The sequence below is a fragment of the Ovis canadensis genome, chromosome 7, assembly GCF_042477335.2.
Source record: "Ovis canadensis isolate MfBH-ARS-UI-01 breed Bighorn chromosome 7, ARS-UI_OviCan_v2, whole genome shotgun sequence".
NCBI lineage: Eukaryota > Metazoa > Chordata > Mammalia > Artiodactyla > Bovidae > Ovis > Ovis canadensis.
In genome coordinates this window covers 28,327,481-28,352,273 of record NC_091251.1, presented here as the reverse complement: position 1 = coordinate 28,352,273, position 24,793 = coordinate 28,327,481, and the positions used below count along the sequence as shown (strand labels likewise).

At 46.2% G+C, this 24,793-nt stretch overlaps 1 protein-coding gene across 19 annotated transcripts in view; it reads right to left on the bottom strand.

Annotated features, from left to right (window-relative positions):
* Window positions 1-20,710, bottom strand: part of NOX5 (NADPH oxidase 5) — a 72,468-nt gene extending 51,758 nt beyond the window's left edge. For 11 of the 19 annotated variants that reach the window (XR_011258079.1, XR_011258077.2, XR_011258078.1 and 8 more), the window contains exon 1: window positions 20,130-20,426. Coding sequence is in view for 14 of the 19 variants with exons in the window: in XM_069595490.1 (XP_069451591.1) it covers window positions 20,130-20,371 (242 nt within the window). In the remaining 5 variants the exon portion in view is untranslated. Of the gene's footprint in view, window positions 1-2,427; window positions 2,592-20,129; window positions 20,427-20,606 lie in introns of those variants that run through there. The other 8 variants (XR_011258076.1, XM_069595496.1, XM_069595502.1 and 5 more) reach the window with 3 other exon arrangements.
* Between the last annotated feature and the right edge of the window lie 4,083 nt (window positions 20,711-24,793).

Below are 24,793 nucleotides of genomic sequence, written 5' to 3'. Positions count from 1 at the left end.
TGGTGGGACTGCAAACTAGTACAGCCACTATGGAGAACAGTGTGGAGATTCCTTAAAAAATTGCAAATAGAACTGCCTGATGACCCAGCAATCCCACTGCCGGGCATACACACCAAGGAAACCAGAATTGAAAGAGACACATGTACCCCAATGTTCATTGCAGCACTGTTTATAATAGCCAGGACATGGAAACAATCTAGATGTCCATCAGCAGATGAATGGATAAGAAAGCTGTGGTACATATACACAATGGAGTATTACTCAGCTATTAAAAAGAATACATTTGAATCAGTTCTAATGAGATGGATGAAACTGGAGTCGATTATACAGAGTGAAGTAAGCCAGAAAGAAAAACAGCAATACGGTATACTAACACATATATATGGAATTTAGAAAGATGGTAATGATAACCCTGTATGCGAGATAGCAAAAGAGACACAGATGTATAGAATGGACTTTTGGACTCTGTGGGAGAGGGAGAGGGTGGGATGATTTGGGAGAATGGCATTGTAACATGTATACTATCATGTAAGAAACGAATTGCCAGTCTATGTTCAATACAGGATACAGGAGGCTTGGGGCTGGTGCATGGGGATGATCCAGAGAGATGATATGGGGTGGGAGGTGGGAGGGAGGTTCAGAATTGGGAACTCATGTACACCCATGGTGGATTCATGTCAATGTAAGGCAAAACCAATACAGTATTGTAAAGCAAAATAAAGTAAAAATTAAAATTAAAAAAATAAATAAATAAAATAAAATAATGTCAGGCCCAGCTTGTTTTCACAGTTGAGCTTTCTCTAATCTTCAGAAAATAAGTCCAATGTCAAACCATCTCAGATTGTAGAAAATGACGGTAAGATCCCTAGTTTATAAGCTATCATTACCCAATCCCACTGAAGACAGCATGCAAAAAGAGAAAATTCTGGACAAGTTTCACTTACAGAGATGCAAAACTCTAAAATATAACCTAGTTAAATCTTAAAGTTTACTTTAAAAATTAGGGACTTCTCTGGTGGTCCAGCGGTTAAGACTCCAAGCTTCCACTACAGGGGGTTCTCACCCCTGATCGAGGAACTAAGATCTCACATGCCACATGGCATGGCCAGGAAGTAAAAATCAATTATCATCATCATCAGGAAGGACTTACTTCAGTAATATAAGTGTGGTTCACTTCTAAGAAGTCTATCAACAGCCCTCTGCAGCCCAACAAGGCAGTCTCCTAAGAGCATGGTTCTCAGACCCTGGTTAGTGCTTGTCAGAAACAGGGGAAGCTGGTGAAATGCCCATTCTGACTCACCAAATTTGGGGCAGGGCCCAGGAATCTGCATATTAACCAACTTTGGGGTGAGGCCCAGGAATCTGCATATGTAAGCAGCACCCTGACTGTCTGTGACCCACACAACAGGGCCCAGGCTCACACCTGGAGAAGCATGGCCCTAAAGATTAAACAGCCTCACCTACTACTTCTCTTGGGACCCCACAGGAAGACATTCCACAAAGCAGAGCGAATTCTAGGAAACAGGCTGCACACAACTGCTAACCCAGGGAGCATGGGGGCAGGGTATCAAATACTAACCTCCCTCGTCTCAGAAATATTAGTGTGCCTGGCCTGCAGGATGAGAAAGGAAACTCTGCAAAGGGGCTGGGGAAGAGACAACTGGTGGGAAGTAAAGAGTGAGAGAGGGTGGGGAAAATGAGGTGGTCCTTGACAAGAAACCGGGAATCTTCAGGTTTCAGAGCTCAAGGGGAAGCTGGTGCTGACGAGAGCCCAGAACTGTCCCCAGGAGACCCGGTTCTTAGGTCCACTGGCCCCAGTGTGTAATAGTTTCCTCATCTGTGTGTTCGTGTGTGCTAAGTCACTTCAGTTGTGTCCAACCCTTGGCAAACCCATGGACTGTAGCCTGCCAGGCTCCTCTGTTCATGGGGTTCTCCAGGCAAGAATATTGGAGTGGGTTGCTATTTCCTTCTCCTGCGGATCTTCCCACCCCAGGAATTGAACCCATGTCTCTTACATCTTCTGCATTGGCAGGTGGGTTTTTTTTTTTTTTTATCACTAGTGCCACCTGGGAAGCCCTCTTCACCTGTAAATGTGACAGTCAATCCTTCAACCAAGTGTTGCCACGGGGACCCAATGAAGTTCTATTTCAAAAGTGAAACTGGTGAACACTGCACAAATGTTAGGTATGGTTATTAGTCTGGTTATTAGACTTGGCCAATTCCTTATTTTATAGATGAGAAAACAGGCCCAGAGAGGGCAGGTGACTTGCTCAAGACTGTACAGCTTGCTAGTAACCAGATAAGAGCATGCTCGGGTCTACTTACTTCTGCCACAGGTAGTCTACCCTTTGTGGACCCCCAAAGGAATAAGCACTCCTGCCTTTCCCTTGTCCCTGGCATGGAATGTGAGACAAATGAGCCACTCACCCTCTGAAGCCTTCAGAGTCTGTCCAGGCTGTGTCTCCCAGCGCGCTCATCTTCTTCGCTATCTTTTAGACCACTGGTCCCGGAAAGGCTGCTGTCCGTACAGCAGCCCGCGTCCTGAAGCCCACAGTTTATCTCTCCCCAGCTACTCTTCCTGCCTTTCCTACAAAGCTGCTCACGCCCACAGCTGCTCACTGAGCCATGTGCTGGCTGGTGGCCAGCTTGTTTCAGAGAAATTTAAGAAGGAGTACAGAGTGGGGCAAGTGGTTCAAGTGGTTCAAGTGGTACAGAGTAGGGCAAGCCTTTTCCTGGGAATGTGGGGTGAGTGGTTCAAGTGGTACAGAGTGGGGCAAGCCCTTTCCTAGGAATGATGTTGGCTATGTTCCATCTAGTCCAGTACCTTCCACCTTCCCTCCCTCAAGGAGACTGGACAGGCAGGAGATCTAGAAAAGTACCATGAAAAAAAGTGCTCCATGAGACTTCATGGCCCACAGTCCCATCACTTACCAACAAAAATGCTGAGGACTTCACACATGGTGCCTGATTGAATATGTAACCCAGCCCTACTTGGGGGTGTTAGCATCATCACTCTGCAGATGTGGAAAGTGAAGCTCAGAGAAGTGAGGTAACATGCCCAGGCGGCTCGGCAAGAATTCGATCTGGAGACTGCATTTAACCATGTGGGGAGTGCAACTTGGACCCAGTGTTGGAACAGTCATCTGTAAGGGGTTTCTGTCCAAGGGGTCTGGGGGAAATTGGTGGTCTGTAAGCTCTGTTTGTTAAAACACAGAAAGAAATTGTGCAGTCATTTAGATAAGGCCACCCTGCAATTAAAATGCCAAGTGCTTTTCACTTTTTCTCCTGTCTGTAAGATGTCAGCTCAGGCTGATATTCCTAGACATCTGTTGAGCATTAGGACCTCCTATTGGTTATTTCAGATGTTCCTGGTTCATTTCCAAAATGAGGGAAATAATTATTGCTTTGTTTTAAAGAAGTTTCTCCAATTGTTTGGCCCCTGGCGGGATATTTAAAGGGCTCATTGAGTGACAGTCAAGGTAGCCTCTGAACCTAAAATGCTCCCTCAAATCCCTCTGCTGTCGCCCACATGCTCCTCTGCTCACAGGCTCAGCAGGTCTCATTTGACTAAGTCCCAAGGGAAGACGAGTTCTGTGGAACTTATCTGGTGACCTCGGCAAGTGCTTCCCTTCCAATGTGACAAGAGATCAAATCTATTGGGTCCAAATGGTTTAAGACAGAGTATCAGAAAGGATAAAGAGCATCTGTTTTTCCTTCAGGGGGAACTGTCCAGGTTTTATGATGTGATGACAACAATCTAGGAGTTCAGTCTTTTGGTTTTAGCTTATTAGATTTGATTTGCTTTTCTTAAACTCAGGACTGGAGAGACTTCAGGGTCATAGAGTTCACTCAATTTAAAAAAGTAAGTTTTACTGAAATATTTGAGCTTTTTTGTTATTCAGTTGCTCAGTTGTGACCCTGTGGCCTGCAGCACGCCAGGCTTCCCTGTCCCTCACCATCTCCCAGAGTTTGCTCAAACTCATGTCCACTGAGTCGGTGATGCCATCCAACTATCTCATCTCTGTCATCCCCTTCTCCTGCCTTCAATCTTTCCCAGCATCAGGGTCTTTTCCAATGAGTTGGCTCTTCACATCAGCCAACGTATTGGCGCTTCAGCTTCAGAATCAGTCCTTCCAATGAATATTCAGGATTGATTTCCTTTAGGATTGACTGGCTTGATCTTCCTGCTGTCCAAGGGACTCTCAAGAGTCTTCTCCAACACCACAGTTCAAAAGCATCAATTAATTCTGCAGTGCTCAGCCTTCCCTATGGCCCAACTCTCACACCCATATATGACTACTGGAAAAACCATAGCTTTGCCTGTATAGACCTTTGTTGGCAAAGTAATGTCTCTGCTTTTTAATATACTGTCTATGTTTGTCATTCCTTTTCTTCCAAGGTTCAAGCATCTTTTAATTTCAAGGCTGCAGTCACCATCTGCAGTAATTTTGGAGCCCTTAAAATCTGTCACTGTTTCCGTTGTTTCCCCATCTATTTCCCATGAAGTGGTGGGACTGGATGCCATGATCTTCATTTTTTGAATGTTGAGTTTTAAGCCAACTTTTTCACTCTCCTCTTTCACCTTCATCAAGAAGTTCTTCACTTTCTGCCATAAGGGTGGTGTCATCTGCGTATCTGAGGTTATTGATATTTCTCTTGGCAATCTTGATTCTAGCTTGTGCTTCATACAGCCCAGTACATTTCATATCATGTACTCTGCATATAGGTTAAATAAGCAGGGTGACAATATACAGCCTTGATGTACTTCCTTTCCAATTTGGAACCAGTCTGTTGTTCCATGTCCAGTTCTAACTGTTGCTTCTTGACTTGCATACAGGTTTCGCAGGAGGCAGGTAAGATGGTTTGGTATTCCCATCTCTTTCAGAATTTCCCACAGTTTGTTGTAATCTACAAAGTTGAAGGCTTTAGCATAGTCAATAAAGCAGAAGTAGATGTTTTTCTGGAATTCTCTAGCTTTTTCTATGATGCAATGGATGTTGACAATTTTATCTCTGGTTCCTCTGCCTTTTCTAAATCCAGCTCGAACATCTGCAAGTTCTTGTTTCATATACTGTTGAAGCCTGGATTGAAGGCTTGAAGGATTTAAGGATTTTGAGCATTACTTTGCTATCATGTGAAATGAGTGCAATTGTGCAGTAGTTTGAACATTCTTTGGCATTGCGCTTCTTTGGGATTGGAATGAAAACTGACCTTTTCCAGTCCTGTGGCCACTGCTGAGTTTTCCAAATTTGCTAGCATATTGAGTGCAGCACTTTCACAGCATCATCTTTCAGGATTTGAAATAGCTCAACTGGAATGCCATCACCTCCACTAGCTTTGTTCACAGTGATGCTTCCTAAGGCCCACTTGGCTTAACATTCCGGGATGTCTGGCTATCAGTATAATAATACTTACTTCTTGTTTACTTAAGTGCAGAGTGGTGTTTTGCTGATGAATCCTCTTAACCTAAAACCAAAAGTAAGTCTTTTGGCAAAGCACTGTACTAAAAAGACAGCCAATCAAACCAACAGTAGGGGGATTTCATTCTATAAGAAGTGAAAATAATAGATGTTATGCATATTTAGAATCCTCAAAGAAAGGAAAGAAAAACATCCATTAGAAAACGCAACTAGAAATGTGGAGAAGAATATAGTTGTTAAAATTTTAAATAATTCAATAAATAAGATAATTTTTAGTCTATACATAATTGAAGAGTAGATGTACAATTCCTAAGATAGTATTGAATAATTCACTTGGAATAATTTTGTAACTTCTTTTCACTTACCAGCATTTACATTTCTCCATACCATTAAACATGACCATGTCAAAATGTTGTAAACTAGTTTTCTGTGTTTGGACAGTTAACGTTCATATTTTTATTCCATTACTATAAACAAATTTGTGAGAAATCTTGTTATTAAATCTTTGTCCAAATTTCAATCACTTCTCTAGATTGCATTCCCAAAAGAGGAAGTACTGACATATGAAACTGTCTAAGTATTTTGGTTACAGCCAATAGCCAGATTGCTTCTCAAAGATCTGAAACCAATTTTTCACTCCCACCCATATTTGAAGAAAATGTCTATTTTACCAAACACTTTTGAGTACTAAGAATTATTCTTTAAAATATTTGTCCATTTGGCAAAAAAATACTGCTTTCAATTTTTATTTGCCTTAGTCTGATTAGTAACAAAGTGAAACACCATCATGGAAGGAAAAATATGAAAACTTCTATGCCTCATTTTTCTGAGTAAAGTAGGACATGATTTCCTGTAGAGGGGACACAGCACTTCATTACACGCCATGCTCCCAACTGGTTGCTTTTTGCCAGAAAGCATTTTTCTTCTACATTTTTTGTCAAAGGCATGATGTCTTCACTCCAGCCCTATAACATATGATTTAATTTTTGGGGCTGATGTTAAGTTCTGTAGCACCTGGATTTTCTCTGCTTGCTGTAGAGTGGGAACGCTGCTTCCTCCGCCTGAATGAGTCAGGAAAAGCAGTTGACACACTGACAAGCTGTGGGGAAGGCAATAGGTCATGTGCTGGTTGGTACTCCTCCCTGTGGCCCCCTGTGCCCTGGAGCCTGCATTGCCTCGCCCATTCGAGGATGGCGACCCCGTGCTTTCTGCAGCGTTTTCCCCTTCTCGGCTAGATCGTTCTTTCTCCAGCTAGTGCCCAGTTTCTCCTTAATAGCAAAGCTTCTTGAAAGAGTTGCTTATACTCAGTCTCATTTTCCCCCCTCTTTTGGAACCCATTCCAATCAGATTTCTGTCCCTCCAAGCCCAGGGCTCACAGCAGCATTTGATGAAGGTGAGTTCCTTTCTTGAACCTCTGTCCTCTTTTGACTTCCTGAATCCCACCCTCTTCTGGTTTCTCACTCACTGTCTCCCTTTCAGTATCCTAACTTATTGATATACCCTGCTTTTTAAAAAATATATATTTATTTGGCCCTGCCTGGTCTTAGTTGCGGCATGTGAGATCTTTAGTTGCAGTATGTGGGATCTAGTTCCCTGACTTAAGGATCAAACCCAGGCCCCCTGCACTGGCAGTGTGGAGTCTTAACCACTGGACCACAGGGGAAGTCCCTAGATTCTGCTCTTTTATGTGGCCTTTGTAAGTTGGGTTTAGCCTATCTTTTCTATCTAAACTAATAACTTCTTTGTTAAGTTAACTAGCTCATCTACAAGAGCATGTCTCCAGCCCCAACCTTGGCCCTGAACTATGGTCCAGTAATTCCAGCTGCCAGTTACTATCTCCTCTTGGCTGTCAATCTACATCTAAAACTTAACACATCCAAAACTGGATTCACAGTTCCTAACTCCAAGCCAGCTGGTATTCCCATCTCAGTAAATGACCCCTCCCCCATTCCCCTCAGCACTATGGAGTACTCATCTATTCCTTCCCTTCCTACGTGTCTGACATCTAACCCGCAAGCCAATCTTGTAGCTTATACTTCTACATTAGAAATAGATACAGAATCTCACTGCTTCTCCCCAGGTCCCAGCCTAGCCAGAGGCACCATCACTGCTCACCTGGACCATGCTGACAGCCTTCTAACTCACCCTCTGTTCCACCATCATTGCCTTTGAGTCTATTCTCTATTTGGCTGCCCTGGGGATCCTGTTCAAATGCAAGTTAGATGAGTACTCAACTGCTCTTATCCCACTTAGAATAACCACAAAGCCCTCCATAACCCCCACCATGACATGACCCCATGACCCATGTGCCCTCATCTCAGGCTCTCCCCTTGCTCACTCAGCTCCAGCCACACTGGCCTCCTCAGTATCTCTTGAACATACCAGGCACACTTCTGCCCCAGGGCCATTACACTGACCATTCCCTGTGCCCAGAACGTTCTTCCAGAGATCTACCTGGCTAACTCACTCACCTCCTTCAAGCCTTTACTCATCTCACATCTTCTTAATGACGTCTACCCTGAGCATCCTGTCTTAAAGTTGAACCTCACCCACCCCAAACTACTGGTTCCCATTACCCTGATCTACCCTCTTCTTCCCATGACATGTATCATCTTCCAGTGCGCTATATAATGTGCTTTCTTATTGTTTCTTGTGTGCCTCCCCCCACACTAGAATTTAAGCTCCATGAGGGTAGGGACTTGTGTCTGTTTCATTCTTGAACGAATCTCAACACTAGAGCAGTGCTTGGACTGTAACAGTCAGTCAGTCCATATTTAGTGAATGACTTAGCAAGCCTGAGCTTCACCAACGGCTCAAGCAGTAAAGAATCCGCCTGCAATGCAGGAGACTTGGGGTTGATCTCTGGGTCAGGAAGATCCCCTGGAGAAGGGAATGGCTACCAACTCCAGTATTCTTGCCTGGAGAACCCCACGGTCAGAGGAACCTGGCAGGCTACAGTCCATGGGGTCGGAAAGATTCGGACATGACTAAGCAAGCATGCAGCTTAGTGAGCTAGCCACATCAGCATCCCACAGAGGAATCCTCCAACTTCAGTCAACCATTCCCAATGCCCAACTCAGTTCTAACCAGGGCCAGCAGGCACCGAACCAGCTCCAGGCATTAATCAGGAGAAGGGGCTTCCATAGCCAGCTTAACTCACTTTCTGGCCTGGGAAAGTCACATCCCCTGTTCCAGATCCAGTCCCTCATCTGCTCAGTGGAGATGTTCTCCTGTTCTCCCTGCCTTGAGACACACTGTTAGAGCAGTCACAGGGATATACACATTTAAAGCCATTAAAACTGACCTCATCCACACTGGGCTTCCCTGGTAACTCAGATGGTAAAAAATCCACTTGCAATGCAGACCACCCAGGTTCAATTCCTGGGTCAGGAAGATCCCCTGGAGGAGGAAATGGCAACCCACTCTAGTATTCTTGCCTAGAGAATCCCATGGACAGAGGAGCCTGGCAGGCCACAGTCTATGGAGTCGCTAAGAGTTGGACACGACTGAGTGACTAACACTCTATTTCATCCACATTGTGCACTTGTGTTTGGGAGAGAGGCTAACGAGGTGCTGTTCCTGGGGCCAAGAGAAGTAAACAGAGGCTCTGTTTCCCTGCTAATGTCACTAGGTCTCTTTTTAATGAGATTGAATATGGCTTATCACCCCCACCCTAGTCTCACCCCTCTGGAGTTGAAATGACCTCATAGAAAACAGGGCAGTTAAGTTGACCTAATATCATTCCAGCAAGTTCTATCATTCTTTTAAACTGATAAACAAAATCTCAGAGGATATTAAGTTTTCACCAGCTTTTCTTATCTCCTCTTTAAGCTCTGGAAGGGTGGGACCTATTTCCTTCCTCTCGTATACAACCATGGGGCTCCACGAGCTGGTTACCGATTTGGTCAGCATTTGGGACCTTGAGTAGCTGCCCTCAGCCTGAGGGAAATGTGGAGAGAGCCAACAGTGTGCCTGCCTCAGGCGACAGGTTTCCCCTTGGGGTTACAATGGGTATTTATGAAACATTTCCCAGCGCAAAATGCTTGTGCAAATACATCCCAGGAAATCCCAACAAGATCCCAGTGGAGCAGATATTCTGAGATCCATCTATTAGACAAACTAAGGGGCAGAGTCTGGAACAGAATACTCTAAGCTCCATCAGTCCTGCCCAGTATCCCAACTCTTGAAGCAGAGACACAGCCTCTGTTGGAAAACTTGAGCATGTTTTGCTCATTTTCAACACAGAACCTTTGCAGGAACTGCCTGGTCTTCTGGGCAAGCATCTGGAGACACCACACCCCTCAAACTGGGCTCATCCCTCAAGAGCTGGCCCAAAGTCCACCTTCTTCTGGAGACTCTTCCTTCTGTCCCCAACCCAGAGTTAATTACACTGTGTTCCTGCCCATAGATTTGGCTGAACACATGCTGTCTTGCAACATCTCATACCATTGCTTTGTATGGGTGGGGGGTTGGGGGAGGATTTGGTCCTTAGGTCATTATTTAACTTTTCATGTATATATCTCTTCTCTCCCCAACATGCCTATCAGCTGTAGGTAGGAATCACCTCCACTCATTCACTAGTACACTCAAGTTTTTCCTTTAAGAAATATTCTGTGCCATCCTTGCGATAGATGATCCACGATTGCTGCCCTCGCAGAACTCATATTCCTTATTCTTTCATCGCGACAGTGTTAGTTGCTCAGTTGTGTCTGACTCTTTGTGACCCCATGGTCTGTCCATGGAATTCTCCAGGCAAGAATACTGGAGTGGGTTGCCGTTTCCTACTCCAGGCAATCTTCCCAACCCATGGTTTGAACCCGAGTCTCCTGCATTGCAGGCTTCACCATCTGAGCTACTAGGGAAGCCCATTTATTCTTTATGTGCCTGCTCTGGCTCCCCGTGGGACCTGCTATAATCCATCTGTAACCAGCAGGCAGGAGTTAATAGTGACACTCTCTGGCCAGCGAGTTCCAGCTCTGTGCATCTCTTTTATCTGGTCATAGCCTAGTGAAGACTATTTTTAAGTAGAAAAGCAGGAAGGACCACAGAGATGGGGCCTGAGCAGGGCTGCCTCTGGACGGCAAGCCTAGAAGGGAATTCCTTCTGGGAGAGACTGGAAGCTCCAACCACAAAAGAGTCAGTGCTGTGTGTTCTGAAGAGGCCTTTAGGCATACCAAAGGCACTCTCGTGGCCCAGATGGGAAAACTGAGGCACCCGGCAGGCTTATGGCTGATCCAGTGCAGGACTCCCAGCACAATGCTCTTTTCCTAGGACCCCCTGAGGTATAATTTCCTGCAAAAGGGAAAGAGTTATTTTCCCACTTAGCTATTGGAAGTCACTCTGGCACACTCTGGCAGGTGGAAAGAGGCATGAGGAGACCAATTCACAACAGTGGCTTCCATTACTTTTAAATAGGCTGGAAAACACTTGTGCTCTGATTCTGAGCGTCTCCTCCATACCCAGCACTGGGCATGGGATGGGGGGCAGGCTGACTGTACTCCAGGAAATCACACAGGATGATCAGCTGTTTGGCAGCTGTGGCCAGTGGGCCCCTTGATAGGAGCGAGACCTGTGAGTGAGAGGGGCTGAGATTGACTGGAGTTCTGCCCTCCCTGGAAGCCCTCTGACCCTCTCTGAGGGTTCTGTGTAGTGCGGGTGGAGGTGTGTCTGCCCTGCCTACCAGATCACGTGGTTGAGGACTAAATGAAGCACCATAAGAGGAAGCACCTGTCCCGGAACAGACACTCAGTTCATTTTCACTCGTTCAGAAGGCTGTTTTCATTATTCCCAACCACCTCCTTTGTTTCCTAACTCCCGGAAAAAGCATCCTGGCTAGTCGTTCTGAAGCAGGAATCGGTGAGTGCATGTGACCCCAACTGCCTCCTCCAGGGGTCATGGTCCTGATGCTCCTGCTCATCCAGCCACCCTCAGAATGGGTATTTTGGGCTCACCATTTGATGCCTGAAGCCAACATGCTTCCTTTCCCTGTTCCTCATTTTTCTTACCTGTAGAAAGGGACTGCTCATGAGATAGGGAAAAACAAATCTGACTCCATATTGGATGTTTCTTTCACTTTAACCTTTGCGTTGTATTGCTTTTGCTATTAAAGGGATGTTGCCTGTAGCTTAAAGTATACATAACTGCCCATCTCTAGGAACCCTGTGGGCTTCCCTGGTAGCTCAGTGGTTAAAAAAAAAATCTACCTGTTAATGCAGGGGACACGGGTTCAATCCCTGAATAGGGAAGATCCCATTGGAGAAGGAAATGGCTATCCACTCCAATATTCCTGCCTGGGAAATCCCATAGACAGAGGATCTTGGCAGGCTAGAGTCCATGGGGGTCAGGGTCAGAATCAGACACAACTTAGCCAGTAAATAACAACAAGGAACTCTGCCAAGGAACACTTGAGCATTAAACTAAAATACCTTTGCTTAGCTCACAGGAAACCCCCTGACCAGACCCACCTGTGAATGGCTGCAGGCAAGAAGAAACAACACATTCCCTCTGGAGTCTGGCCAGAACCAGGAAATATATGCAACAACTTACCACCGTCTTTTTACTTTACCTCCTTACCTCCCCTTCTTTGTTCTATTTAAGAAAAAAACAAACAACAAACAAACCAGCACCCAAACCTGGGCCAGGTGGTTCTTTGTGACACCAGTCCACCATCTTCTTGTCTGCTGTCTTTCTGAATAAAATTGCTATTCTTGGTCCTAACAACTCATCTCTCTATTGATTGGCCCGTTGTGCAGTAAGCAGGACGAGCTTGGACTCAGTAACACCAGACTTACTCCTGTGAGGTTATATGGCTTGAGACCCTGCAAGTACACATTCCAGTGGGTCCCACAGGTTACATGCTCCTGATTCCCTTCCTTCTCCTTTCTGGAGGGGGCTGTTCTTCAGGGAGGGTGGGGAAGGACCTAGAGGCTGGGCGAGAACCTCTTGTCCTCGGCTACCCCACTCTCTTCCCACCCCTTAGCACAGGAAATGCCTTCACTGCTCCAGCCATCAGAAATACATGCAACAAGGGCCAGCTGCTGCTACCACCACCACTCCAGCCCAAGAGACAGAAGACATGTGTGAGACACTCTCCTTTCATAAAAGAGGGCAATGGTGGAAGGGTTGCTGTGGGGACCCGGCTGTGGAAGACAAGCCACCTCCCTCCTCCCCACTCTGCTTCCACTTTTGAGGGTGGAGAAGTCTAAAGACATAGAGAAGTTAGATCTGGATATAGCCTTGAAGGGGTTTCCCTGGTAGCTCAGCTGGTGAAGAATCTGTCTGGCAGTGCAGGAGACCTCAGTTTGATTCCTGGATCGAGAAGTTCCCCTGGAGAACTGAAGGGATACCCACTCCAGTATTCTTGGCCTTCCCTAGTGACTCAGATGGTAAAGAATCCACCTCCAATGCGGGAGACCAGGGTTCGATCCCTGGTCTGGTTGGGAAGAGCCCCTGGAGGAGGGCATGACAATCCATTCCAGTGTTCTTGCCTGGAGAATCCCCATGGACAGAGGAGTCTGGTGGGCTACAGTCCATGGAGTTGCAAAGAGTCGGACACAACTGAGCGACTCAACATGGCACAGCACATAGCCTTGAAGATGATTTGTTCCATGACTTCCAAACACCTAAAATTAATTTTTACTTACTTGGGTAAATTTTTAACCAACTCACCTCCCTAAAATTGTGTATGCAGAATTTTTTCTATGAAAGATCTAGCGTAAACTTTTCTTTTTTAAAAAAAATCATGCATTTCTTTATCCGGCTGCCTCGGGTCTTGGCCGCAGCACACAGGATCTTCGCTGTGGGGCACAGACTCTCTAGCTGTGGCACATGCGTTTAGTTGCTCCATCGCTTGTGGAATCTTAGTTCCCTGACCAGGGATCAAATCCATGTGCCCTGCATTGCAAGGCACAGTCTCAACCACTAGAACATCAAGGAAGTACCGACCTTTCTTTTCTAGATGGGGAAACAGAGTCCTCGGAGTGGATGTGGCCTCTTGGCAGTCACTCAGGAGTTGGTGGAGATGGAACTAGAGTCCTAGTCCCCTAACGCAGACTCTTCCCACCAGGCTCCATGCTAAGGGGGTGATTGCAAACCCTGACGTTGGGCTCTGTATCTCAGACACAGGCAGGAAAAAGGCAGAGTGGAGCACATGTGGCCGAAGTGGGAAAAGAATCCAGGAACTCAGTTAATTTATGTCTTAATCCCATTTCCTAAGAATTGGTTCTTGGAACAAGATCAGTATTTATAACTCAAACTTTTGTTGGAGGAAATTAAAACATTATTTTTGCCTTTTGTTTGTGAGAGGTGCCAAGAACCATTAGGCTTTGGGAATCCCAGAGGGAAGAAATGTGGGCCTCAAACAACAGGCCTTGAAGGATGTTTGTCCGGTTCCTACTGTGAGTCATGGCTTGAGACCTTCCGCAGAGTAGATTTGCCTGGCCTTCCCTGATTTCTCCACCTTGCCTTGCCTTTCTTGTCTTCCCTCCCTCTCCTTCCTTTAACCCTATCTAGTTTGCACCCACAGAAATCACAGCATGAATGACAAAGCCTTACTTCAGGGCAGCAGCCCCAGCCTGTCCCCAGGACACTGGTTCCACTAGAGATGAAGTGGAGTCTGGCAATTCAGTGCACATTGGCGTATTGCAGGCTCCATCTGGACTGAATATATCCTGGTCAGGTGACAAGAACGCATTGCCTCTCTCCAGGCTTTATGTTCACCTGAACCTATGCCTTTGATCCTTGAGATGAAGAGGGCTCAGGGCCATGGAGGCATGACATAGTTTGGAAAATCTCTGGACAGACTCAGGACCCTAGTTTTAGCACCAAGGATGTGATAGCTCTCCTCCTTATATCTCCACCTGGCGAAATCCTACCCCACCTCAAGGGCCACCACAAATGCTCCCCTCCCCAGCCCACTCCTCCCCAAGAGAAGAGCTTACTTGGTTCTCTCCTCCAGGTCTCACTGAACTTTACTTTTGTTCTGTCAACACACAATGTTGAATGGCACATTCTGGGGTGTGTGTGTGTGTGTGTGTGTGAGAGAGAGAGAGTTCTGTAATCAGATATCATGTGTACACACACAAATACCACTAACCGTGTCACCTATGAAAAGCAAGACCTTTCTGTTATTGAAGGAGAAGAATTTCATGGGAATTTAATATCCCACAATCATTTATTAAGAAGTCAGCTTACGTCATATATTGCTCTTACTGACTTACCGGGAAAGAACAATAACTATCTTGATGCATCCCACCCACTGGAAGTTAACCCAGTTTTCTTCCTGTGGTCAGCAAGCACTCTCCCATCCCTTAAGAAGCAATAAACAATTCTTCCTGTTTCTGGGTCTGAGAGGAAGTTGAGTGTGCTGGGAGGGAACCCTGGTGTGAGAATGGGCTGCCCTTCTACAACCTCTAAACAGGACTCTTATATTTAGCTGGAGGCAGTTAAACCAGATTAGCCTGGAGGGGAGGAGAATGGCTCTGGTGCTCTAAGATAGAGGTAAATGTGTTTTTAGGTGAGGAGCATTTGTCTTTAGAAAGAGTACACCACGCAGCACAGATCACTGAACACAATGTCTTCCTGAAATGACACAGCTGACTCATTCCCACACTAGCATTGATAGAGACATCTTTTAAACATCTGGGACCCAGGGTGATGTGGGGGTGCTATCGTCCCTGGGTGGGGATTCCAAGCTCCCTGCACAGAGGGCCAGGAGGGCCAGGCCTGCCTCTTGTGTCACCAGGAGCAACAGCTACCATGGCAACTGGAGGCTGCAAAACCCCCTTTTAAGAATGCAAAGTCCCTAGAGGGCCTTCTGTAAACCCGGGGGAGAGGAAAAAGCAAGGATATGACTATATAAGGATATGAGGATATGACTATACAGGATGCACTCCTCCGACTTAAGGAGGGTCCAAAATAATTCCATTTCCTTTTAATAAAAGCAAGCCATGCATTTAGCGAAAACTGCAAAAGCACAAGAGAATAAGCAAGGAGAGGATCATCTCTCCCACCTCAGCTGCTGCCTCACTTCCCGCAGGGGATGCCGTGAGTGGTGTTGGTGGTATACACATGACAGCTGCCACACACACACACACACCCCTGTGTGCCAGAATGTACTGTTCTGTACTTTGCCTTCTGTCATCTGCTTTGAAGATTGTTCTACGTCAGCTCACTCAGTGCCACTTGTTCTTTTTAGTGACTGAAATTTCTGGTCCCCTTTCAATGGATTCAACCTGACTCAGACACCATCAGGAGTGTGACGTTAATTGCAGCTGAGTGCCATGGTACAACTTCATTCCTAGACTTACGCAGGTATTTAATATTCCATGCATTACCAAGACTTGTATCTGCATCTCTATCCCTCCTAAGGAGTGAGCCCACCAACAGCAAGAGCTGAGATGGAAAGTGGTTTAGCAGTGGCCCAGGAATGTGGGGGTGGGGGTGGGTAGGGACAACTATAAAGCGGACTCAGAGAGAGCTCCTTTGCAGTGATACAAAAGCTCCGTATCACAATTGTCATGATGGGCATGACATCACGACACGTAGTTCTGTGTATCACAGAACACACACACACACCCCTACAGACACACCATAAACACACACAGATGAACATGTACATGTGAACACTGTGTGGCTGTGCCTATGTGCTTCTTTGATTTAATATTATCCTGTGGTTTTCAGCCCAGATATTGCCACTGGGGAAAGCTGTGTGAAGGGCACATGGGGCCTTTCTGTACCATAGTTGCAACTTCCCGTGAATCTATAATTATTTCAAGGTGAACAGCCAAAAGGCTGGGGTCTATGACATCCTGGCATTCTATTCCCAGGTTCTGGTACAAGCCCCGGCACAGAGAGGCACTGAAGGAGTAGACAGCCTCTCCTTTCTGGGCCTCTGTACAGTGAGGCCCCTGAACTAAACGATCCTCACATTTCCAGTCTCCATGTCCTGTTCTGTGCAGGCAGCATATGGTCCTGCCTTGCGATCAGTCAACAGAGCCTCTCTGAGCACTGACCCCCACACTCCCCCTGCCCTCCCTCTCACCCCACAGCCCCCTTGGGCAGAGACCCTGTACATCTCCAGAAGAACACAGAGTGACTAAAACAGAAGGTGTAGCACTTCTTGAAAGCTGATATTCCTGAATACCTCTGACATGAGCAGTGGAAGAATGTGTCAGACGTGTGTAGCTAAGCCTGCTTTGCTCTATCGGCTGAAAACACACAGCCAAGTAAAAGAACTGTGTGATAATTAAGTCTAGGGTCTCTGGGCTCTCAGGCTCACCTTCCTCCAAATGAGGTTGCCTTTCCATCACCTCTATCAACCACGCTGGACTTGCTGGGATTTAAAGGAGACGCTGGCATGTCGTGGACAGTGTTGGTGCTGCGCTTTGACCACCTGGCCTCATTCCCGGGCCCCTGCCCTCCTCCCACGGTAGACCCTCACCTCTCCTGGGGGAAACTGTCTTCGGCTGCTGAAGTGGCCCCATGCTAAAGTGAAGAATTCAGGGCATTCCTGGAAGTAGGTGTCCTCCTCCTCTTCTCCCAGTGAGTGGTGGGCAGCAGCATGAGAGCCCAGCCCAGTCTAGGGCATCTGAAGTGTTCTTCACACTCCAGGCTACCCTGTGGGATTGGCAGAAGCTGCCCTCATAGGCCTTTATCAGAAGGTCCCCAAGCTTTGTCCTGCTTCCCTTACCTGTGTCCCCTGGGAACTTAATACAAATTCATGCCTCACTATCTGCTTTGGGACAACCCATCTGAGCAATGCCATCCCTCAACAGTTCTAGCCATTGAGACCTGTCTCAGTGCTGCTTCTAAAGGAAGGGAGGTTGTCCCTCCCAGGCTGAAGTTTGGTGAGGAAAAGATGGTTAGAGGAGCTGAAAACAAGGCCTAAGAAGGAAGAAATAGTAGTTATTCTATCAAAGCTGACATCAACTGCAAATTTAACTTGCTATTGACAAACGATGACCCAGTAAGAGATCTGGGACACTCTAGAAGACCGAGGAAGAGAAACCATAGTTTGCCTGTCTTCATGAAGCTGGCCTGTCAGCCTTTGCCCCTCATTCTCCATTTTATCTTCCACTTCCCTCCCTGCCACCCCCCCAGCTCTAGGCACCAGGGCTGTCTTCAGACTCCATGATTTAAAAAGTGCTATTAAGGCAACATACAATAAACTACAAATATTTCAAATGTGCAATATGTTTTGACCTGTATATATATCCATGAAACTGTTACCACTGTGAAGAAAGTGAGCATATCCATCACCCCCCAAAGTGCCCACTGATGGTGATTCTTAAATCAGTGTCAGGAAGACACAGCAATGTGGGAGTAGCCACAGTGAGTGTGTGGGAACACAGGCCCCAGGTGGCATCCTGATCACACTGTTCCTGAAGGTGAATTTGCTGTGTTCTAGCCACCAGTTTCCTTTTGGTGTGTGATGATTCTTACACCAGTTTTCTAACTTCTCTATTGATTCTGTTAATGTACCAATAGTCTTCTGATCAGTGTCACTTAAGTTACCCAGAGCTGGTATCTTTTGCTCATAATCTAAAACCTCCTTGACTGACAGATGGTGGGGGTAGAGGGTGATTGTAAACAGATCACTGGACGAGTGATCCTTTCAAATCCATCAAGACAGGATGCCCCAGAAGGTTGCCTCCCACCTAGTACCCAGCTCCTCTATGGGCCTTTTAAAGCTCTCAAGAGGGGCCACTTAGGACCAGAACCAGATACAAAGCTCAGTTCTCCCAACTGACCTCTGCTCTGACTACCCTGCACCTGCCTGCTAATGTAATATTAAGACAGCTACTCAATAATGATTGAGGCAGATCAGAGGGGAAGTTGGGAGTACAGCCTTTCAGATTGGCATGCCTGATTTCTTAATCCTGGCTCTGTTATTTTAATTGTATGTACTCAGGTCTCCATTTCCTCATCTGCAAAATATAATAAAACCCACCTCAACTGCCTGGAGAATTCCATGGACCGAGGAACCCAGTCCATGGGGTCGCAGAGTCGGACACGTCTGAGCGACTAATGCACACACACACACAAACTGTGCTGAGGTTTAATGAGATGATCCATGCACCGTGAGTGTTTGGATGTGTGCCTGATTGTAACGAAAGTACCTGTTGCTTTGGCAGGTAGGGTATGACATGCAGAAACAGAAACAACTTTCACAAGGGAAGAAGTGTGCAATGCTCACAGATCCCTAGAAACAGGAGGTCCACACGGGGAGATACCAGAGCCCAGTCAGAAGGCAGAGACAGCAGAGGAAACTGGGTAGGAACCTTTATTGCAGCTTCCATGGGAAAGATGGGTAAGGCAGGGTATGCAGGCTTAGGACTGGTTTTTAAAATAATTCTAGCAGGCTCTGGGGCACAGGAGCTATCCTGAGCTGTCTGGTACCTGACCCTGGAATGATAAGGGCAGGAGAATAGAGGCAGCAATCCCTCAGGCAACATTAGGGACATCTGGGAGGCCAGGGAGGCTGTTAGCACTGAAAGTCATTGCCCAAGAGTATCAGCTCTCTTTGTGGATCCGGAAGCACAGCGGGGGCCATGGCCTAGATACAGAAGCAGCATGAGTCAAAGGACCTGCAAGGATGTGTAAGGGGGAAAGAAGGTGGCCGTGTGTGTGCATATGCGTGTGTGTGTGCATATGCGTGTGCGTGTGTGTGCACATGCCTCTGTGTGTTAAGAGGTGGTAGGTGGGCAGGAAGCTTTGGAAGCAGTTGAATTATATTGTCAAGAACACATTTTTAAATCCTTCCCCCACTGTATTTGCCTGAAGAAAATGTCTGATTTGTATATTCTGCAGGACCCCACACATGGGCATTATTGGTCAACAGCAAACTTAGCTGATAATGATCAGCATCATTATTTCCTGGGGTTTCTCTTGTCTTGATGGAGGCTTACCACCTGAACTAAAATAGATGTGCTCTTTCTCTGTTCTTCCCGTGAGCCTCACTTCCCACATCATCAAGCAGGCTGCTGGGGGCCAACATGGGCTTGCCCAGACCTGCCTTTTATCACCATTCATCTGGACTGGGACAGAGGTTTCAGGCTCAGGCAAAACCACTGCTTACATCCTCATCGACTGAGCAAAATCAATGAAGGGGTCTTGAAGCCAAATAGGAAGTGAGAAGTGAAACATTTCCTACATATCAGTAAACAGGAATGTCACAGTCATTGGTGATTCCAATCCTCCACCATGAGCTGGTGAGCCCTGAGAAAAATCAGGATGTGAAAACACAGGATACTGGCCCCGGATAGCTGAGAAATCAAAGGAACAGTTTCAGTGAGCCCAGACTCTTGCATCTTCCCACACATTTGAAAAAGTGCTAAATTCCTTAACTTGGGATATCTAGTTTTCTTTAACTAACAGTAATCTTTTGATGTTCTGACTACCTGCCCTTTGTTGCAAAACTCCTTTATATCCTGACTCCTTCCCTCACCTCCTTGGAGCAGCATCTCAGATCTATCTGAAACACTGTCTCTCGGGGTACAGTTGTCATTTTGCCCCAGATAGAACTTAATTCACAGCTCTCATGTTCTGTATTTTTTTTAATTTAACAGAAGTGAAAGGACCCCTTTTGGCCTCTTGAGGCTGAACTGTCCCAACTATAAGGAGACCAGGACTTTCTCAGTTTAGCACTGAATGTTTTGTGCCCTGCAAAACCCCTGGCCCCAAGCAACCTGGGTCAGTTGGTCCCCTTACCTGGACAGTGGTGGTACTTGCCCTCCAACCTTCTGCACGGGGCTTCTGAGGGTGACTGGCGGGGAGCAGAACCTCCTGTGGGGCCTGCCGGGACTGTACCAGGTGTCCCAGGCACAAGGCCTACTCACAGCACCCCGTCTGTTAGCTCTTGGTTCCAACAGCAGGTTTGATTTCTCAGAAGTCTGGGTTAGATCCCACCAGTTGGAGAGACTGAAAGGGCTACCAAGAGACCAGAAGATCATCCGGGTGGAACAACATGATGTCAGTAAGAAAACAAACTGAATGAGGTTCTGTTGAAAGGCAAGATCTTGGCTTGAGACAAGCAATGTGACAGGATGCTCCAGGAGACAGGAGGCTTGTATGTGTGTAATAAAGGAAGACAGGAACAGACTCCCTCCCCCCAATGGCTAGGAGCTCATCAGACAGCTGCATGCTCAGGCAGTGGTCCATGAGCCAAGACTGCCAAATAACACTTACCAGCAGACACAGGGCACTGCTAAAGTAAGACGGGAATGCTGGAAAGATTCTGGTTCCTGTAGAAAAATGAAAATGTCAGTTAAGAATTTGAAAGCAAGGGGACAAGGATAAGGAAGATGTGTCTGAAAGGGATTCAGAAGCAAGTGAGGAAAGCCCAGCCTGGTTTGATCTAAGTGAGCAGAGGAGCAGGAAGAGAGAACAATGAGAAGGCAAGGCCCTGAGTCTTGGAGAGGGACGTCCCCACCAAGGGGAGGGGAGACTCACCAAGAACCAGATGCCCACCTGACTGAAGCATAGCCCCAGTACAAAACTTTACAGTTAGCAAAAAGCCTCCACTAGCATGTGGTTACTTGACCTGATCTTCACCGTGACCTTGTGATGCATCAAAGCAGTGGTCACCCCACTTTACGGGGTCAAGAGATGTACTCCCATTGCAGCAGCAATAAGCCTTCTGAGAACTCAAATGCAGACAGATGAGGTGGAGAGATCACCGGTCACCTTGGCCACCAGCATGTCAGCTCACATCTTACCTTACACTGTGATGAAGGCTGGTCCAAACTGCCCGGATTTTCCATCCTCTTCTGCAAGTCTCAAAAATCCACCCTGTGCTGTCCTTATCCCTAAAGTAAAAACATAATCACTTGAAGCATGCATAGCTCGGGTTTGTGGAAGAATAGGGACTAGTTGGAAGAAAATGGAAAGCAAGAGGCTCACCTCAGCCAAAAAAGTCAATAAGGGTCTGGAAGCCAAGCAGAGGACACACTCTCAGCCTTCATGTCAACAGATATCTACAGATTAACTGGAAGCTGGCTATGAGACTGATCCTGTTCAGACACAGAAATGAGTGAGACACGTGTTATAACTGTGAGAATCTTCCTGTTCAGAGGGGAGGCAGACCCAAAAGGGATGAAGAGCAATAATCGTGGCTAAGATGATATCTATTTGTCTGCTGAGTGTGAACTCATACTGGCTCAATGCTTGGTGTTGTCTCACTTACCTGCCTCTACAACTTTGTGGGACAGCAGCGTGATCGGATGAAACTGTGCGTGTGAGGCACTGGGTCTGGACAACAGTGAGCAGATGATAAATGCTAGCTGTGGTTTAAAATGCTAGCTAACACCCCTGTTTTAGAGGAGACAGAAATGAGGCTTAAAAGGGTTAAAGTGACAGGCCCAGGATCCCACACTCTGTGTTGTTTGATTCCTTAATCTTGACCATTGATCCCAGTAGTTCCTTTTTGAAAACTTTTTATTTTATATTGGTATATAGTTATTAACAGTGTATTAGTTTCAGGCGGACAGCAAAGTGATTTAGTTAGGCATATACATGTATCTATACTTTTTCAAATTCTTTTCCCATTTAGATTGTTACATGATACTGAGCAGAGACCTGCTATACAGTAGGTCCTTGTTGGTTATCTATTTTTAAATATAGCAGTCCTGATATCAGTGATTCTTAAGTTTGCTTGTTAAAAACACAGCTTCTTGGGCCCTCCTGTTGGAGGTTTAGATTTTGTCAGGTTGATGGTGGCAGGGAGGTCATGATGACAAGAAGGAACTATAACTGGTGTTTAAGAGCCAGAGCTTTGGTTTGAGAACAAACTCTGCTCCTTACTAGCTTTGTGACCTTGCTTAATCTCACCAAGACGCAGTTTCTTGGTCTGTAAAATGGGGTCTGTAATACAGGAGTCTGAAATGTTATCCATTATGCTAATATACACTCAAGGCACTTTAATAAAACGGTTAAGAGCATAAACTCCAGAGTCAAACTGCTCAAATTCAAATCTGGCTTCACCACTTAACCACCATCTCTGTTGTTTATTTGCTAAGTCGTGTCTGATTCTTCTGCAACACCATGGACTGTAGCCCACCAGGCTCCTCTGTCCATGGGATTTCCCAGGCAGGAATACTGGAGTGGGTTGCTATTTCCTTCTCCAGGGAATCTTCCCAACCCAAGGATTGAACCCACATCTCCTGTGTTGGCAGGCAGATTCTTTACCACTGAGCCACTAGGGAAGCCCACCTCATGCTTTTCTGTGCCTCAGTTTCTTCATCTATGAGATCAAAGTGATATTATTATCTCCTTCAAGGGGCTGTTCAGTTTTAAAGCATTCATACTTGTGAAGTTTAGAACAGGGCCCAGTGAGCAGGAAGGACTCATCCAGTGTAAGCTGCTATCATTAATATTGTTTTCACCATCATCACCATCCTGGCAAGAGGAAAGAGACTTTAATTAAGGCATTGGTAGTAGGACTAGATAAGAAAGAACATGGGCACAGAATTCAAAAGATGAGCTTCAAGGAGCAGCAAGAATAAGAAAAGGAGAATGTGCTGACCTTCATTCCCAAACTGGTGGTGGGGCAGTGGGTGGACTTGGGGCAGTCCTGGTTGTGCCATTGGCTTGCAGGGTGATCCTGAGCAAGGTCTCCCCTCTCATGATGTCTTGTCTTATCATCTGTAAAATGAGGGGCCAGAGTCAGCCTAGCTTGTAGATCTCCTCCAATTTTAACACATTGAGAGTCTAGGAGATTTCATGCTGATGTTTTTTAAAAACAACCTTGTGGGCTGGTGGGTTAGGGTATCCTATGATCCCAAGTTGTCATATTATAGGCATTCTGAAGGTTGTGTTGGTTTTCAGCACTCCATGGGCACAGATCTATGAAGCTTGGCCAGGGAAAGCTATTTTGTGCCTGAAAGTGAAGCCCAGAGGCTACTGGTTGACATATCCCCCACGTCCCATCTAGGTGACCCAGACCAGAAAGCTCATCTGACAACCCCTGCCTTCTTTAAGAAGCATCAGTGGCCCCTGGGAAATATGTAAGAAATATGGCCCTATCCTCGTCTCCTGCCACCTACATGGGGATCAAGTACTGAGCGTTGAGGAATCCCAGTCAATGGGAACTGGCCACCAAGGTTAGTTGCCTGCTCAGCTCAGCCTGCAGAGTAAGGATGGGAGGAACCCCAACCCACTCTAGCAGAGACAAATCCAGAAGCCTGCCTCCAGACTCCTAGCCATTCCTTCAAAGCAAGAGCAGAGATGTCCATAGCAGCCAGGATATTTGGCAATAACCTCTTCCTTTGCCCCTGAGTGGGTTAATTTAGTATTAGATTTCCAGCTGACATTGAAATGGCGAAGTCTCTCACTCCTGCTAAAGTTAGTGATACAAATGGGAGACCAAGCCCTCCCCAAGACTCATGGAAGTCTTCTCCACAGAGAAGGAGTCTTTCCACAGTGACAGAGGTACTCTGCCTAAAAGAATTATATATATATATAAACACCTGTTCTTCTCAAGTGCACAGAGAACACTCACTAAATTAGACGATAGATCAGTTCACAAAAAAGTCTCAGTAAATTTTAAAAGATTGAGATCAAAGTATTATCTCCAAACATAATAGAAAAAAAAAGAAATCAATAACAGAAGTAAAACTGGAAAATTTACAAATATGACAAAATTAATACTATGCACTTTCAAACAACCAATGGATCAAAGAAGAAATTACAAGGGAAGTTAAAAATACTTAGAGACAAATGAAAATGAAAACATAATATATGAAAATGGAAACAAGATGGCGGAGGAATAGGTGGATGTGGAGTACATCGCTCTCCACTGATATATCAGGAATACACCTTCAGACACAGAAGCGCACGCAGAACACCAGCTGAGAGCGGACAGGAGTACCTGACCAGTAGAAAGAATACATAGAACCATGTAAAACTCGGTAGGATGAAGGAACTAGGGGAAAAAACAAGAGTGTTAGTAGGACTGGATGTGCCCTGGGTGGGTGGGGGAACTGAAGCAGGGGTCTGATCCCCACATGGGGCAACTGTCTGAGTCAGAGGAGAAACATTCAAGGCTGAGAGTGAAACAGCTGATCTGTGGCAGCCTAAATGGAATGAGAATCAGACAGTCCTTGCCGCAGTCATTCATACCCTGGACAGGGACACAGGTCCCCTAGAAGGTGCAGCGGCTGGGAGCTGGAGTTTAGGGATTGTGGAGCAATCCCAAGGCAAGCGCTGCTCTTACCTGAGGAGAGACTGATTGAGGGGATGTGAGGGAGGAGACTGCTGTAGGCTATGCCTGTGGAAGAAAGCCAGGCAGCCATGAAGCAAGGCGATACTGCTGAGTCACAAGAAGCGGTAGAGCCACCACCATAGCCTCTCTCTCCCCACATGCCACCACTGGCAGC